The following is a 16,371-nucleotide window of genomic DNA, read 5'->3' as shown; positions in this document are numbered from 1 at the left end:
CACAAAAGGCTGATGAATAATCCAGGGAGTCCATCCCCCCACCCCTGGGTTATATAAAACATATCAGAACCACCAGCTTCCACTAACCCTTATTTCACAAGTTCTCTAGCTTATCGAGACTGGGAAATCTAAGTGGGGATTCAGCACTTATCTCAAAGTTATAATTAAACCTTTTATGGACGATGAAAAGGATAAGAGGGGGGGCCACGTCTTATCAAGTATGCGACAGCAGAATAGCCTGATCATTTCTAATCAGGTCTTTGAAGCGCAAGTGTCTTCCAAAGGCCAGTGTAATCTTTTATATAAATGACCTCTGAAGACTTTCGTGACATGCAAGAACACGCCAGAAGACTTTGGCTTGCACGATGGTCTGATAGTAAAGGGAGGAGGGGAAGAGAGGGGAAGGTCGGGGGACAGCTTTTCTGACCCACACGACCAGTTTAAACCCTGTTCTCTCTCACCCCATTTCTTACACAGAACTACTTGTTACACCCATTTAGCACCAAACTGTGCCTTGCACAACACTTGATCTGTAATACATTCATGCTTGTTCTATCCACAGAAGTTCCCAGGTTCAATTCCTGGAATCTCCAGAAAGGGAAAGAAGACTCTGTCTTGAAACCCTGGAGAGCCACTGCCAGCCAGTGTAGACAATACTGAACTAGATGGTCCAATATCTGGAAGACCACCCCCATCCCTACAGACCCTCTCGTGTGATGAAATTAGCAGACGGGGCTCTCCAGGTAGTTCCTTCACTGTTAGAGGCTCAGGCAGGGGAGGCCTGGGAGAGGGCCTTCTCTGTGGCAGCCCCTAACCTGAAGAACTCCCTTCCCACAGAGGTGTGCCTGATGCCTTCGTTGTGCAGCTACCAGATAATACTAAACATATGCCGGTTTTCCCTGATATTTGCCACTTGAGGTTTAGATTTTCAGATTCTCAAACTTTTAAAAAGGTAAAGGTACCCCCTGACAGTTAAGTCCAGTTGAGGACGACTCTGGGGTTGCAGCGCTCATCTCGCTCTATAGGCTGAGGGAGTTGGCGTTTGTCCGCAGACAGCTTCCAGGTAATGTGGCCAGCGTGACTAAGCCGCTTCTGGCAAACCAGAGCAGTGCACGGAAACACAGTTTACCTTCCCGCCGGAGTGGTACCTATTTATCTACTTGCACTTGACGTGCTTTCGAACTGCTAGGTGGGCAGGAGCAGAGACTGAACAACAGGCACTCACCCCGTCACAGGGATTCAAACCGCCGACCTTCTGATCAGCAAGCCCTAGGCTCAGTGGTTTAGACCACAGCGCCACCCGCGTCCCTTCTCAAACTTTTGTTGGCATATATACAAGATTCGAACAGGGTTCAATACCAAAAAAAAACACTCATACAAAAAAACACCACCCACCCCTAAACCCCTATATCTAAAACTTAAGTTAGTGTTGTCACTAACTCATTACACACCTCCATCCTATCCCCAGCCTGAGTAAATGTAAGGAAGGCTACCTTACATAAGTTGAGGTGAATATTTTTAGCACCCACCATATATTGTGATTGCAAGTTGTTTAAAACTGCTTCTTAATATTGTGTAATAATAATAATAATAATAATAATAATAATAATAATAATAATAATAATACTGAGCTAGTTGGGACTCCGCATAAGGCAGCTTCCTATGCTCCTATACTGAGGGAGCTACATGTCAGAGTTGGCCCCTTAAACTGGAAGCGGATGAGCAACCATTGCAATGCAGTCAAGGCAGAGATAGAAAAGCACTTCTGAGGGGATTGGGGCAGTCCTTTCATTCATCGCTTGTAAACCTGTTGCTAGAGTCGCACTCCCAGGCATCTAATCTGCTTTTCTTCCTTGCGAGTGTGAGAGGTTAGAGAAGCCATCAGGCTTGCGTTGCCATGACCCCTGCTCTGATCAAGCAAGTGCGACTTGGATCCTACTTTAAAAGGCAAGGTTTTAAAGGTAGGGCTGAAATTTGAAAATGGACCACACTGAATTTTTCTGAGCTTCTATTTAACGCCCCCACCCATATATATATATATATATATATATATATTTCTATACCACCCTTCATCTAAGGATCACAGGGCGGTTTGCAACATAACACCACGAAAATACATAACATATTAACAAACAATAACAACAACACACATACAGAGCCTTTTCTGCAGTGGCTCCTTCCCCTGGGGGGCTTACATATCTTTAAGCGCCAAGCAACGCATTCCTCTTCTCCCAGGCCTTTGACCATGGGTAGGCAAACTAAGGCCCGGGGGCCAGATCCGGCCCAATCACCATTCTAAATCCGGCCCATGGGCGGTCCGGGAATCAGCATGTTTTTACATGAGTAGAATGTGTCCTTTTATTTAAAATGCATCTCTGGGTTATTTCTGGGGCATAGGAATTTGTTCTTCTTTTTTCCCCAAAATACAGTCTGGCCCCCCACAAGGTCTGAGGGACAGTGGACCGGCCCCCTGCTGACAAAGTTTGCTGACCCCTGCCTTTGACCAATTAAACAATCTATAGCTTGTTAAACTGTGGGGGGTATTGTTTCTGTCTGAAACTACAGTGCGCATTGTCTAATGTTGGGCTTATCATTTTTTGTTCCTGACATGTTATGATTATTGCCTGTACCTAAATGTTTTGCATCAGCAAAACTGTGATACTGGAACTCTAGAATCCCAAAATGTTTTTTAAAAAACAGGAAATATAGATAGTAGGACAGGAGTTTGGATTTTTAAAAGGAAAGTCGTTTCCATGAAGAAAAGCTTGCTACTGGCTTTCTAAATGCAACATTTCAGGTCCAGACAGCATGTTCCTGGTCAGCAGCTATGATGGCTATTTTGTGAATGAAAATAGAGGTGGAGGTCAAATGGTCCTTTCTCCCATTCCGCCCCAGGCTTGCCTGTTGTCACTTCGTTTCACACAGTTCTCTTGTCCTCCAGAGACAGGATTTGGCCTAGAATCCAGCTCCTAATTACAACACCAGAAAAAGATGGAGGCAGCCCCAACTCCAATATTGCATTCAACATCGTGGATTGCAGCCACAGAGAAACAAAAAGCCCCTGCAGTTGCTGAGAGGGCAAGTAAGATAAACTTATCTCTAAAGCACTCAGTCTGATGAATACACTATACACACAAAAATTGCTCATAATTTGTGGCTAACTTCCATCTGCGTTAATGGGAGTCATGTTAATCCATTTTCCATCCTGCAGAGTGTTCTAATTAACCCTCCAGAAAGAAAATCTGAGCAACTGCTGAACATCTTTCTATTACAGGTACAAAAAAATATATGAATGGACAAGCCCTCCGGGACCCCCTTCCTGCTTCCTTTAAAATTCCAGTAATTGAGCTGTCAGATGAGAAATCTCGATTTCTCCACTCCCCTATGAAGTCATAGAGGCTACCACAACTTTCACAGGAATTCACGTTTGCTGAGCCAAAGGGCTTATCTCGAAAGGATAAAGGTGGAGCTCTGAAATGCTTTCCATTTCTTAGGGCAAAAATGTTTTATCTTGTAAAACACATCTGAAGCTCCACCAAGTTCAGGATTTAAGACTATTTGGCCTCTCAAGGAAGGAATGTACCAAGAAGCCAAGGAGGGGGTAAACTTGCTCCTGCCATGACACCCTCTGTTAAGAACCAGTCCAGGAACCTCTCTGAACACTTTTACTCTAATTCAGTAGGGACCATGTGTGAGGACTAGGACTAAAACCCCTTCGGAAGGCAGGAGCAACAGTGGGGCATTCAAGTTCAGAAAGGAACAAGCTATCAACAAGGTGGGCTCCAGAGGCAAGTGCTTCTAAGGAAGGATGTTTCAGAGCTCAATTCAAAGTGTTGGTGCTGACCTTTAAAAGACAGCCTCCACCCTGTATACCCGAAGGTGTGTCTCCACCACCATCGTTCAACGTGGAGTACAGGGTCAGGTTTAAGGTGCTGGTTTAAACCTTTAAAGCCCTATACGGCCTAGGACCCTCGTACCTATGGGACCGCCTCTCCTGGTATGCCCCGCGGAGGACCCTAAGGTCCATAAATAGCAACACTCTAAAGGTCCCGGGCCCTAAGGAAGTCAGATTAGCCTCAACTAGGGTCAGGGCCTTTTCAACACTGGCTCCAGCCTGGTGAAATGCTCTGTCTCATGAGACCAGGGCCCTGCAGGATTTGATTTCTTTCCACAGGGCCATCTTTCCTTTTCCTTCTGTGATAGAACCCCTATTTGGGGACTTCCCTGGCTTTTTTCTGTCCCATGTAGAACCAGTTTGGATAGTTGGCATTGGTGAAGATTTGATGTTTTCTCCCCCCAAACAGTTTTTGATCTGGGCTTCCACTGAAATAAGGCTGCATTTTAAGTAGTATTTTAATCTTGGTTTTAAGTTGTATTTTAATCAATTGTTTTTATACCTGATGTTAGCCTCCCTAAGCCCAGTCTTGGCCAGGGAGGGTGGGGTATAAATAAAATAAAAGGTAAAGGTACCCCTGCCCATACGGGCCAGTCTTGACAGACACTAGAGTTGTGCGCCCATCTCACTTAAGAGGCTGGGGGCCAGCGCTGTCCGAAGACACTTCCGGGTCACGTGGCCAGCGTGACAAAGCTGCATCTGGCAAGCCAGCGCAGCACACGGAAACGCTGTTTACCTTCCCGCCAGTAAGCGGTCCCTATTTATCTACTTGCACCCGGGGGTGCTTTCGAACTGCTAGGTTGGCAGGCGCTGGGACCGAGCAACGGGAGCGCACCCCACCACGGGGATTCGAACCGCTGACCTTTCAATCGGCAAGTCCTAGCCGCTGAGGCTTTTACCCACAGCGCCACCCGCGTCCCATAAATAAAATAAAATAAAATAATTTTTTTAAAAAATAAACCCTGACACTGAGGTCCTCCTCCAAGGGTCTTCTGCTGGTTCCATCACTGCAAGAAGTAAAGCTACAGGGAACCAGGCAGAGGGCCTCCTCGGTAGTGGCACCCTCCTTATGAAAAACCCTCCCATCAGATGCCAAGGAGATAACCAATTACATGACTTTCTGAAGACATCTGATGGCAGCCCTGTTTAGGGAAGTCTTTTAACGTGTCATGTTTTATTATATTTCTATACACGTTGGAAGCTGCCCAGAGTGGATGGGGCAACCCAGTCAGATGGCGGGGGGGGGGGGAATATAAATAATGAAATTCTTATTATGAAGGAGGATATTCAAGTTTCCAAAATATCGGCACATAGGCGAAAGGACCAGAGAAACAGCATCTTCTGGGCAACCAAGAAGGTACATTTCCTCAAGGTGTAGCAGCCCCTGTGAGGAAAAGCAGTGCGCAGGTGTTCACTTTGGTAGGAACTTCTCACTACCATAAGCTTGGTAGGTGAACAGCAACAATCAGCTGACAGTCAGTGCCCTTGAAGTGCTACACATAGGACTTCCCCAAGCATCAGCAACACTTTGTAGATGTGGCACATAAGGTTTCCCAACTGCCAACGATCAGCTGATTGTCAGCATTTGGGATGTGCTGCACGCCCTTCTTTGTCTGTGTGTGGTTGGATTTCAAACCCTGTGAGCAAAAGCAGGTCATCTGACACCACTGTGGTGTTGGGTGGTTGACAGGTGGGTGAGTCTGCCCACCTGTCAAATTTGGTCGAAAGGTGCGTGTGGAAATAAGGATGAAGCCCAGTCCAGTTCCCCACACCTGAATTAAAAGACTGAAGAGGAGCCCCAAAACTGAGGTTTGCTTTCCAGTGGGTTTTATAAATGCTGCTTTGGTGGCACTTAAGGAAAACCAGCCTGTGGTTGATTTGATTGACATCCTATGCCCTTTTAAAATGTGGGGGTTTGGGGGGGGGCGATATTAGGTTGCTGTTTTTATTTTGAGTATATATTTTGTGGTTTTATATTTTGGTTTCATTCTGTGAACCACCTTGAGACATCCAGGTATATGGAGGCATATAAATTCAATACATAATAAATAACAATAATGGTTTTGCCTGTTGGGAAATAGAGGTGAAATTTCCTCTCTGGAAATTTGTAGCTCTGTGAAGGGAATAGGAGTCCTCCAAAAAAAACTCTCACCACTCTTGGAAAACTGGACCTCCCATGATTCTTTGGAAGAATCCATGTCTGTTTAGAGTGGTATTATAGCGCTTTGGATATGTAATGTGAATGTGACCTCAGTTTGGAAAATTTTGACAGTCAGAGGGACAGTTAGAATGGAACTCTGAGGGAGGTAATGTCAGGAAATACACAGTTAGGATAACATGTAGGAACAGAGTCCGTTGGATGAGGGGAAGATATCGTTTGCAGGGTGTCAGTATTTAGTGTCTGCTTGTTCCAAATTTAATTTAATTCCTTAATTAAACATATATTTCACTTTTAACCATCTGTGTTCTTTCTGGACAGGGCAAGAGCGGGACTGTGTAGGTTGTGGGGAAACTGACTTTCCAGATGTTCTGGACTCATTTGGTGATTAGAAGAAGAAGAGTTTGGATTTGATACCCTGCCTTTCACTCCCTTTAAGGAGTCTCAAAGTGGCTAACAATCTCCTTTCCCTTCCTCCCCCACAACAAACACTCTGTGAGGTGAGTGTGGCTGAGAGACTTCAGACAAGTGTGACTAGCCCAAGGTCACCCAGCAGCTGCATGTGGAGGAGCAGAGACGCGAACCCAGTTCACCAGATTACAAGTCTACCACTCTTAACCACTACACCACACTGGCTCTCTTAGCTAGGGCTGATGGAGTCTATTTAGCCTGGAAAAGAAGAGATTGAGAGGAGATACGTAACATCTTCAAATATCGCAAGGGCTGTCACATGGAGGGTGGAGCAAGCTTGTTTTCTCCTGCTCTGGAGGGTAAGACCCAAACCAATTGATTCAAGTTACACACAAAAAAGGAGATTTCAACTAAACATCAGGAAGAACTTTCTGACAGAAATAGCTGTTTGATGGCGGACTCTCCCTCCTTGGAGGTTTTTAAGCAGAGGTTAGGTGGCCATCTGGCATGGATGCTTTAGCTGAGATTCCTGCATTACAAGGGGTTGCAGTAGATGGTCCTCAGGGTCCCCTTCCAGCTCTGTGATTCAGTGATACATAAAGGAAAGTCCTACTGCTCTCTGCCAAGTGAGTATGTTGCAGGAGGCAGAATCTATGAAAAGTCTGGGCCCAGTGGAGTTGCTGGAGGGGACTCACCTTGGGGTCAACCTAAGGACAGGGTCTTGCAAGGGACCCCACCCACTTTGTCTGTAATTACAAGGCCTCACTCTTCTGGTGCCTTCAGGAAGGCTGCCCAATCTAGCCTTAAGCTGTCTCTCAAAGTTGCTATCATAATAAAACGAGGCAATCCCACGAACAGCAGCCTGCATTCCTTAGAGGAAGGAAGGGGTGCAAATGTTATCATAATACTGTCAAATCTCATATTTCAGCGTGCATGTTTTGCCAGCGCAGGAAAATGTTGCTCGCAATATATCCCTCGTTCTATCAGCCCATTTGGCAAAACAAGTCATTCTACGCATGAAAGTTATTTTTTAAAAAATAAATAAATAAAATTGCTGGCGTGAAAGCAGTTGGTATGAGTATCCACGACAGCAAAGATAATAAATAAATAAATGCATTTATTTTCTAAACGGTGTTACTAGAGATGTTCCCCAAACTCTGACTGCCCACCAGAGTTAGTTTGGCATTGACTCTGGGCTTTTAAATCCATGAGAAACAGTTAATGAAATCAGTTTTAAGGGGCCTTTTTTTGGCTTTTTTGTTTGTTAAAAAGCAAATGAACACACAACAGGAATATTTTCAGCAACGGAGCCTTCCCAGAAGTTTTTTTTTTGGGGGGGGGGGATTACTAATTTTTCCCTGCAGGAACGTCATGTGTCCACAAGCCCTCATTGAGCTCATTGGACTGGTTTCCATGCAAATCCAAAGTTTAAGGCTGGCCCATGGAATCTGAAAATGCTACCCCTCTCTTCAGGAGCTTTCAAGAGTCATGCGAAAAATCTACCAACACATGGCACTTAAAAACGTTTTGCAGATTGACAGGTATGCTTCCTTTCCGCCTTTGTGGAAAGGCAAAAGGAAAAACTTCTCTGCCGCTCTGCTCTGTGAAGTTTTAAGTGGGAGGGGACCAGAGAGAAAGCCTTCCGTCATGAAAAGTCGTGTCCTGATCTGAAAGAATCCCTCAGGAAAGAAAAGTGATCCTCTTAGAGAGGCCCCCGCCTCTGCCCCTCCCAAGGCCTCCCTTTCAGAGCCAGCTCTGCCGGCCTCGTTTAGCATCAGGCTCGCTAAACGCCTTGCCGTCTGTATTATCCTTTACGGAGCAGCGATTCGCTAAGCACCGATAAGTATTCCACACATCAAAAGCCAAAACTGCATGAGAACCAAGTATGCATTAACTCGGAAGCGTAGAAAAACCGTGGCACTTAGAAACACCCCGTAGACGTTCTCAAAACAAAACTCTCCATTATTAATGAACACTCCCCATTCATTCCCAAGTGCAGTTTAGCCGGTAAGGAGACTTCCCCATCCCACAATGCCTCTGGATCATGAAAGGGGCAACCTTTGATCCATTCACGAAACCAAGACACAAAGAAACGAGGGACGGTTCCTTACCTTCCACCTCCTCGTCGTCGCACACATGCTTCAGGAAAGAGGCCCCTCTGTCCAAGACCGCCTCATCCTCCATCCTGTAGTAGTAGAAAAGGAAGAAAGAGTGTTCAGACTTCTCCTGGAGGGAGCCGCTCGAATTGGCCCAGCTCCTGGGCAGATTCACTTGCAGGCTATTGTTCATGTTACAAGAGAGCAGGGTCGCTTTTCACTCTGGGCTTGCCACTCCTTCATGCAGCTTCCCCCCACGGCGCTCAGCTCCTAATCTCGACGGGGCATCGCAAGATGGGGCAGGTGGGAGAGGGGAAAGGGTGCTTGCAACTAGAAGGCTTTTGTCTTCTCCTTCCTTTTCTTTTTAATTAAAGAGATGCCGCCGCGAAGAGGAAGAGGGGCTAGAGCCGCTGGCGGAAGCATTCACGTTTTAAAAAAACCCCACGTAAGGTAGCTGTCCACAGAGAGGCGCGCATCGTCTAGGAAAAGGCGGCGGCAGATGCGTGCAAACCCACAGACGGGGCCGATGCTCCCGCCAGCCCCCTTAATACCAGCAAAGCACACTTCTTCACTGCGAGGCAAAGCTGCGTGTCACATGTTAGCCTTACGGAAATCTGACATCTGAGGATTATCCAGGGACCAGCAAGCTCCAGCAAGTCAGAGCGCCAGGCTCATTTGCATATCTCGGACGGTCACCCACCTATCGTTCTTCTCCAGTTCCCTCCCTTCTCAAGCATGTGTATCTTGTCGATTCCCTCCGTCCCCGTATCACAAATGAAAACGTTAATGATGCTGCAACAGTTATTCAATTCCATTCATTGATTTATTTTTTCCCCTCCCCCTTTTAACAACAACAACTGGCTTAAAAGGTTTCCCACAAGAGACACTTCCCGTTCTCTTCCAAGCATGCGTGGATAGAAAGAAAGCATGCTTCATGAGTCGGGCAGAATGATTTTACTAGGACACCAAGGTCCAGCACCAACGGCCTTGTGGCGGTTCCCACAATGCGAGAAGTGAAGCTACAAGGACTCAGGCAGAGGGCCTTCTCGGTAGTGGCGCCCTCCCTGTGGAAGGATGTCAAGGAGATGAGCAATTATATATTAGGAGACATCTGAAGGCAGTCCTGTATAGGGAAGCTTTTTAGGGTTTAAGGTTTTACAGTGGTACCTCGGGTTACATACGCTTCAGGTTACAGACTCCACTAACCCAGAAATAGTAGCTCGGGTTAAGAACTTTGCTTCAGGATGAGAACAGAAATCATGCAGCAGTGGCGCACCCCATTAGTGGTGCTTCAGGTTAAGAACAGTTTCAGGTTAAGAACGGACCTCCGGAACAAATTAAGTACTTAACCCGAGGTACCACTGTACTTTGTTTGGAAGCTGCCCAGAGTGGCTGGGGCAACCCATTCAGATGTGCGGGATACAAATAAATAAATTGTTGCTGTTGTTGGCAGATTTAATTGATGTTAGGCTAGCAGATGGGCAGAGCAACCCAGAGATGGCCAGTGTGGGGTGATGGTTAAAGTGTTCGGCTAGGACTTGGGTTCAAATCCCCACTCGCCCGCCAGGTGACCTTTGGGCAGGTCATTGCCTCTCAGCCCAGCCTATCTCACAGGGTTGTTGTGGGATTAAATGGGTAGGGGGACGCCACCTGTTGAGCTCCTTGGCTGGGGAAAGGGTGGGATACAATACAATACAATAAATAATAATAAATGAACCATCGTTGCGCTGGGCGGGAATTGTTGATCGACTGGATGGGAGTGTCTCCCTCCACACACTGAATCTGTGGGCAAGTGGCAGGGCCACTGGTGAGGACCAAAGACACCCCCCCCCCAAAAAAAAATGGAGCTTCCCCAGAACAGGGATTAGGCAGCTCAGAATCCATTGGATTGAAAGCTGGCCCCACTGCCATGACGTGACGGGATCAGACCCAATCTGGGCCTGATTACAATGGCAGCTACAGGATGAAGCAGAGATCTGCCTGCCCCCCATCCCCGGTCATTTTCTGTCCCACAGGGCAGACCGCCACAAAGCACTGCCAGGTTTGTGGGGAACATGGTTAAAATTGCTCGCTAATACAATATAATACCAATATATTGGTGTTTGTATAAGCCCTAATAAACATTTTCTAGATTTTGCACCAAGGAAGGGAGGGGGGAGATTTCGGTGTATTGCTTTAAAAAGGTTATTGAAAATTGCACAAAATAAAGCGAAAATGAAAAGTGCACGAAAAGGAAATGAAACGGAAAGTTATAATAAATCACTACACAGTGGACACTCGGGTTGCGAACATGATCCATACAGGAGGCACATTCGCAACCTGCAGCTTTCGCAACTCGCAGTGCCACGTCTGCGCATGTGTGGTTTGCAAATTGGCGCTTCTGCACATGTGTGACTGACGAAACCCAGAAGTAAATTGTTCCAGTGCATCCAGGTTTTGGCGGGTCCATTACCCGAAAAAATGCAACCTGAAGCATTTGTAAAGGTATGACTGTAAAGGCAAACAACTACAATTTAATATATGCTTATCTAGTGTATAGGTATATAAGTGTTGCTAAAAATATGTGGTTATTTACAACCTACTAAGTTTTGTATAGGGACGCGGGTGGCACTGTGAGTTAAACCACAGAGCCTAGGACTTGCCAATCAGAAGGTTGGCAGTTTGAATCCCCACAACGCGGTGAGCTCCATTGCTCGGTCCCTGCTCCTGCCAACCTAGCAGTTTGAAAGCCTGTCAAAGTGCAAGTAGATAAATAGGTACCACTCCAGCGGGAAGGTAAACGGCATTTCCGTGCGCTGCTCTGGTTCGCCAGAAGCGGCTTAGTCATGCTGGCCACATGACCTGGAAGCTGTATGCCGGCTCCCTCAGCCAATAAAGCGAGATGAGCGCCGCAACCCCAGAGTCGGCCACGACTGGACCTAATGGTCAGGGGTCCCTTTACCTTTACTAAGTTTTGTATAAACACATTTCAAATATCATTGTAACTGCTATATGAAGCCCATGTCTGTAAGCAATCCATTCATAAGTTGCAAGCGCTATCATATCTTCAATCTCCTGACTAAAGGGGACCATAGACTCATCTTTCCTGGGCATCGATATCAGTCTTTGGGCTGTAGTAAGTGGGGCTTGGCTAAAACACCAAGAGAGGAATTCAGCGTTGCTCTATTATGCTTGTTCCGTCAGCACAAGCCCAAGCAATCTCCCCTTGCCTCCCACTGCATACTGTTCTGGGGGTTCTCCCACCCACCCCAAGACAATTTGCAGGGGTGCAAGGAGAAGTGGAGAAAGTCCAACTGCAGTAGTGGGACGCGTGCCGGATTCCGCTATCGCATCTGTCCAGCTGAATCCAGGCCAGCTTTATTTCCACTCAATGGGATTTACTTTCGAGTAGATGCGAGTAGGATTGTGCTGCATACTTCTCAAACCCACGGACAGGAGGACTGTTTTGCATATTGCGGAACACTAGGGATCAGCATCTTGAACTCAAGAGGCCAAATCTGGTCCCACACTGCACCCCACAATGGCTAAATGAATGGCAAAAAAAAGGAGCAATGGAGGACAATGGAATTTGCAGCTGCCATTTCAACTTTGCAGAATGGCAGCAGGTAACTTAGGCCCCATCTCCTCGGTCCTCTTCTCAAAGCTGTGCTCTGGGAAAATGGACAAGATGCTCAAGACAATGGTGGCAGGACATCTCCAGGCGTGTCTGGAAAAAGTAGTATATCTAATCTTGTTTCAAGCATCAGCGCTCAAACAGCCTTGGTCACTCTGATGGGTGACCTCAGTCAGGAGAGGGGAAGGGTAGCATGTCCCTGTTGATTCTCCTTGTTCTCTTGGCGGCTGATACTATCAGCCTTCATTTATTATGAAAGTTCTTGCTGTTTGAGAGATCTTTTCGTACATGATTTCCACTGTTTTGGGAGGTTCCTCTGATTGTGTTTGCTGTGTTCTCACTCCATACCTACAGGGCCAACTCTAAAAGGCAGCATTCTGACTTCTGCTCAGTCCCACAGCATTTGTGCTGTGGGATCCCATGAGTGCACACATCATGGCATTAACATCTTCATGAAGCCACTGGACGAGCTCATCGGGAGATTTTGCAGGGCTGTGTGCTTATGACATCCAGCTGTATTTCAGCGGGTCAATGGGTTATTTGAATCTGTAGGCTGTAATGGTCTGGGGCTAATTAACTGAGACTGAATCCCAACAAAACAGAGGTTCTGTAGGCAGGTGGGTTCACCTGTCCAATAAAAACCAAACTTTTGAGAAATTAAACCATGATTTGTTTCATCTGTCTGTGGGACAACTCTAACAAACCACAGCTTAGTATTACCGTATTTTTCGCTCCATAAGATGCACCTGACCATAGGACGCACCTAGTTTTTAGAGGAGGAAAACAAGAAAAAAAATATTCTGAACGATGTATGATTTTTGTGGTTCATGCTGTGGCCACAGACAAGTGATTTGACGGTGAGTTTGGGGTGACCCAATGCAAATATCCTGGGGATCCACGTGGATCCGTGCTTTGTAACCACGTTTTTGCGCTGTATGTAAATTAAGCTGCTATGTGGGCTCAGGAGACTCTGGACCCAAGTGAAGACAAAAGTATGTACAAATGAATTAGGGTTCTGCTTGCCTGGTGGAACAATCTGCTCTCTCCTTCATCCCATGTGCTGCTCTTGAGTTTCCCCTGACCCTCCAGAGCAGATCTGGGGCAGGCACAGGGAAGGAGAGAGGGGGAATGGTGGTTCTTCAGATGCTACTGCTTTATAGACAAAAGTTTGCAAGCTCTAAATATTTTTCTAACATAGTTTATTAAATGTAGGAATGGATGGACCCGGCTGTATTCAGACCATGTCAGCTTTCTATGTATTCAATTTATAAGCCTGCCCTGTTTCATTTCTATATTAATCTGTGCAAAAGAAAATAATCCACAGGAAAATTTGTATTTAAATAAGCATTTTCTCACAAAATATACATTTCTAAAAATAAAAAAAAATCCCTCTCAAAATGTGCATTTGTAAGAGGTAATTTATCCTAAAATACACATTTGGATACACTGTTTGAGCCAATAACTGCATTGCAAAATTCAGAGAAGTGCGGAATCCAAGCGGTAACTGCATCCTGTTTCACACATTAGCCTGGGAGGTGCTGATCAAGAAATCTGCAAAGAACAAATTGATCGATCACTCCCAATTAAATGTTGCATTATATGCACACCAGCACACTTTATGCAACAGTTGAATGTGTAGATTAGCCAACACTGTTTCCAGTATTGCCTTGTGTGTTAAGTACATCCCCACATCTGTGCAGAAAAATAGCATCTGTGCGCTCAAATGCAGACAAGCATGCAAAAACCTGTATTCTTTTGGCGAAACCCTCCAACTTTATCAGCAGGCAGGCAGCAAGCTACTCTGTGAACCAGTGTGATGATAAAAAGATGCTGCATCCTCCACAAGCTAACATTTGCCAGCTGAACACCCAACACCCATTCCCCATTCAAAGCTATGCACGCACACAAGTTCCCCTAGAGTTCACCGTGTTCATGAAATTGTTCCATGTCATGTATGTGTCTCTGGTTGCACACACCAAATGGTTGTTCTGGCCTGTCCACCATCTTTGCATCTGCATACGCATGCAATTCTTTCGAAGCAGCAAAGTAGTCGCTTGCTATAAATTCAGCTGAACAACAGCTGGAACAGATGGTGAGGAATTTCTGGTTTGTACAGAAATCTTCAGCACATGTATTGCTCCCTTGATTACTGCACAAAATCTATTTATATTGTCTGGGTAGCAAAAGGTTGTCTGCTTAAAAACCATGAAGGATTTTGAGGCCACGCATTCTGGGGAAGGAGGGAGAGAGCTGTTGCACAGGAGCCCACTATTTTGATCCACTTTCTACTAGTTGTTATGTCTTTTTATTATTATTTCAATCCGCTTGTTGTGCTCGTTTTCAGGGCTGCAGTGTGGATCGATGGGACCTTAATACTGTCCACAATCGCTTATCGTGGAATTTCTTCATATGCCACCTCGTGAGGGCAACTGCCCTAAAAGCCACTTTAATGCACTCTTTTAATAATAGTAGCTTTGGGTGTCCTAAAAATACGTGTTTGAAACTTGTGGGTTGACAACCACACAAACAGCCAATCGTGAATTTCGCCCTCATAGTGTGAAGGATTTGAATTGTTAATCAGTGTGTCCAAGCCAGATGCGAGCAGAAATTAAGCTGCTTCTCTCCAAAGGAGTAAAAGCAGCTAAACAGGTGGGGTACTGCCACCTTTCGGCTACAGAGTCTCATCACAGCCTACAGATTTATATATTTTTAAATGCTTTTTAATGCAAATCAACTGTGCAACATAGGAAAGGCCTTCTTGTGCTAAGTTTAAATGGACAATTATTCGCTGACAGCCAATGAAAAACAATTTTCTTTTTTCTGCTTGAAGAAGGAACAGGTTCATAATAATAATAATAATAATAATAATAATAATAATAATAATAATAAATAATAATAATGCATCCAGTGAAGCTATATGGGCAGAACTCTTCATATAAGTCTAGAAAGTGATCTGTTGTTTTTTTATCTCCCCATATCCTGCCAGTGGGTCTTCCATAAGTATCTGGTTGTCCAGGTTGGCAGGTCTTTTGTGTGAAGTAGAGCTCTTCATAATCTTTTTAAGTCCACATTGAAAATACACATTTCTTACTGCGGGGCCCTTTAACTCCCCAACGGTTTGACTTCACCCTTGAAGGCACAACCCTTCCATTGTCTCCTGAGACAGATGGATGCCAGCCAGGTAAAAAATTACAGCTCTAGTTCAGTCTTGAAGATGTCAAGATGTCAAAGGTTTTCAGAAATGTATATTTCATACTTAGTGAGAAATGCACTGCTATTAATTTTAAATACAGAAAGTGGGTAGTCTGAAAATTTATTTGCTGGGAATACTTTATATATTTTTATTTAAAACATTCATAACAACTAAAATAAAAAGTGAACATTTAATCTGTTAGATCAACCTGTTCTTGTAACAGTTGATTTAAAAAAAAAAAAAAGGAAGAACCCGAGTGCAATCATATGTATGTCTACTCAGAAGTAAGTCCTGCTGAAATCAACAGGACTTACTCCCAGGTAAGCACACTTAGTGCTGTACCTTGAATTGCAGATATTGACATAACATTGGAGCTATCACAAATGTGAATATATGGCAAATGTATTTCCAATAATTTCTACTTATGGGCTTTTCTAGGGTCTAAAATTAAGATTTCCTAAAATGACATACAAATTAAAGTGAGGGTTATGGATAATTCAAAATGTTGCTGCTATTTTTTTATCCATTTGGATATCCTCATTTAGTGTCCTTTTTTATTATGGTTCCACACTCTCAAGCATGCACATTTACGCTTCTCTTAAAGCTACCTAATTCCTTCAGAAGCTCTTCCATCTGTTCTTGGTATCTCTCTTTTTAAAAAAGGAAGAAAGAAATTGCACAAGCCCTCAGTATATACCTCCTTGTAAATGCTTCGTACGCAAGTTGTTTTTGTGTCAGAACCAAAGTTCAGACCTCTGCCACAATCCTAGGAATCTCTGCACAGAAATTCCAATTTGCTGGGAGAGGGAGCGGAAATTTTGACTGCTGTCATTTCAAGGTTGCTTTCGAAACCTGCAGGGAAAATGTAGCAAAAGTTGATGCCAAACGCACTGAAGGAACATCAGTCAGCTGAGGAACCTATATGGGTAGCGTTCAGTACGTCCAATAAAAGAGCCCAGTTGAAATACCACTCCCTTTGCAGTCGGTGAAGTCAGAACAGGCTAC

At 44.9% G+C, this 16,371-nt stretch overlaps 1 protein-coding gene and 1 long non-coding RNA gene across 11 annotated transcripts in view; one reads left to right on the top strand and one right to left on the bottom strand.

Moving 5' to 3' along the window:
* Positions 1-3,831, top strand: part of LOC310852932 — a 58,117-nt gene extending 54,286 nt beyond the window's left edge. The window contains exon 3 of the long non-coding RNA XR_014568453.1: positions 2,942-3,831. This is a non-coding gene — a long non-coding RNA (uncharacterized lncRNA). The remainder of the gene's footprint in view (positions 1-2,941) is intronic.
* Positions 1-16,371, bottom strand: part of SLC4A4 (solute carrier family 4 member 4) — a 194,401-nt gene that overhangs the window by 140,132 nt on the left and 37,898 nt on the right. For 5 of the 10 annotated variants that reach the window (XR_014568331.1, XR_014568332.1, XM_083756374.1 and 2 more), the window contains exon 2: positions 8,576-8,649. Coding sequence is in view for 6 of the 10 variants with exons in the window: in XM_083756374.1 (XP_083612500.1) it covers positions 8,576-8,649 (74 nt within the window). In the remaining 4 variants the exon portion in view is untranslated. Of the gene's footprint in view, positions 1-8,575; positions 9,385-16,371 lie in introns of those variants that run through there. The other 5 variants (XR_014568333.1, XR_014568334.1, XM_083756373.1 and 2 more) reach the window with 3 other exon arrangements.

This window comes from Podarcis gaigeae (genome assembly GCF_964106915.1).
Source record: "Podarcis gaigeae genome assembly, chromosome: 9".
NCBI classification, from domain to species: domain Eukaryota; kingdom Metazoa; phylum Chordata; class Lepidosauria; order Squamata; family Lacertidae; genus Podarcis; species Podarcis gaigeae.
The sequence above is the reverse complement of the archived record's forward strand: the minus strand, read 5'-3'. Positions and strand labels throughout refer to the sequence as shown.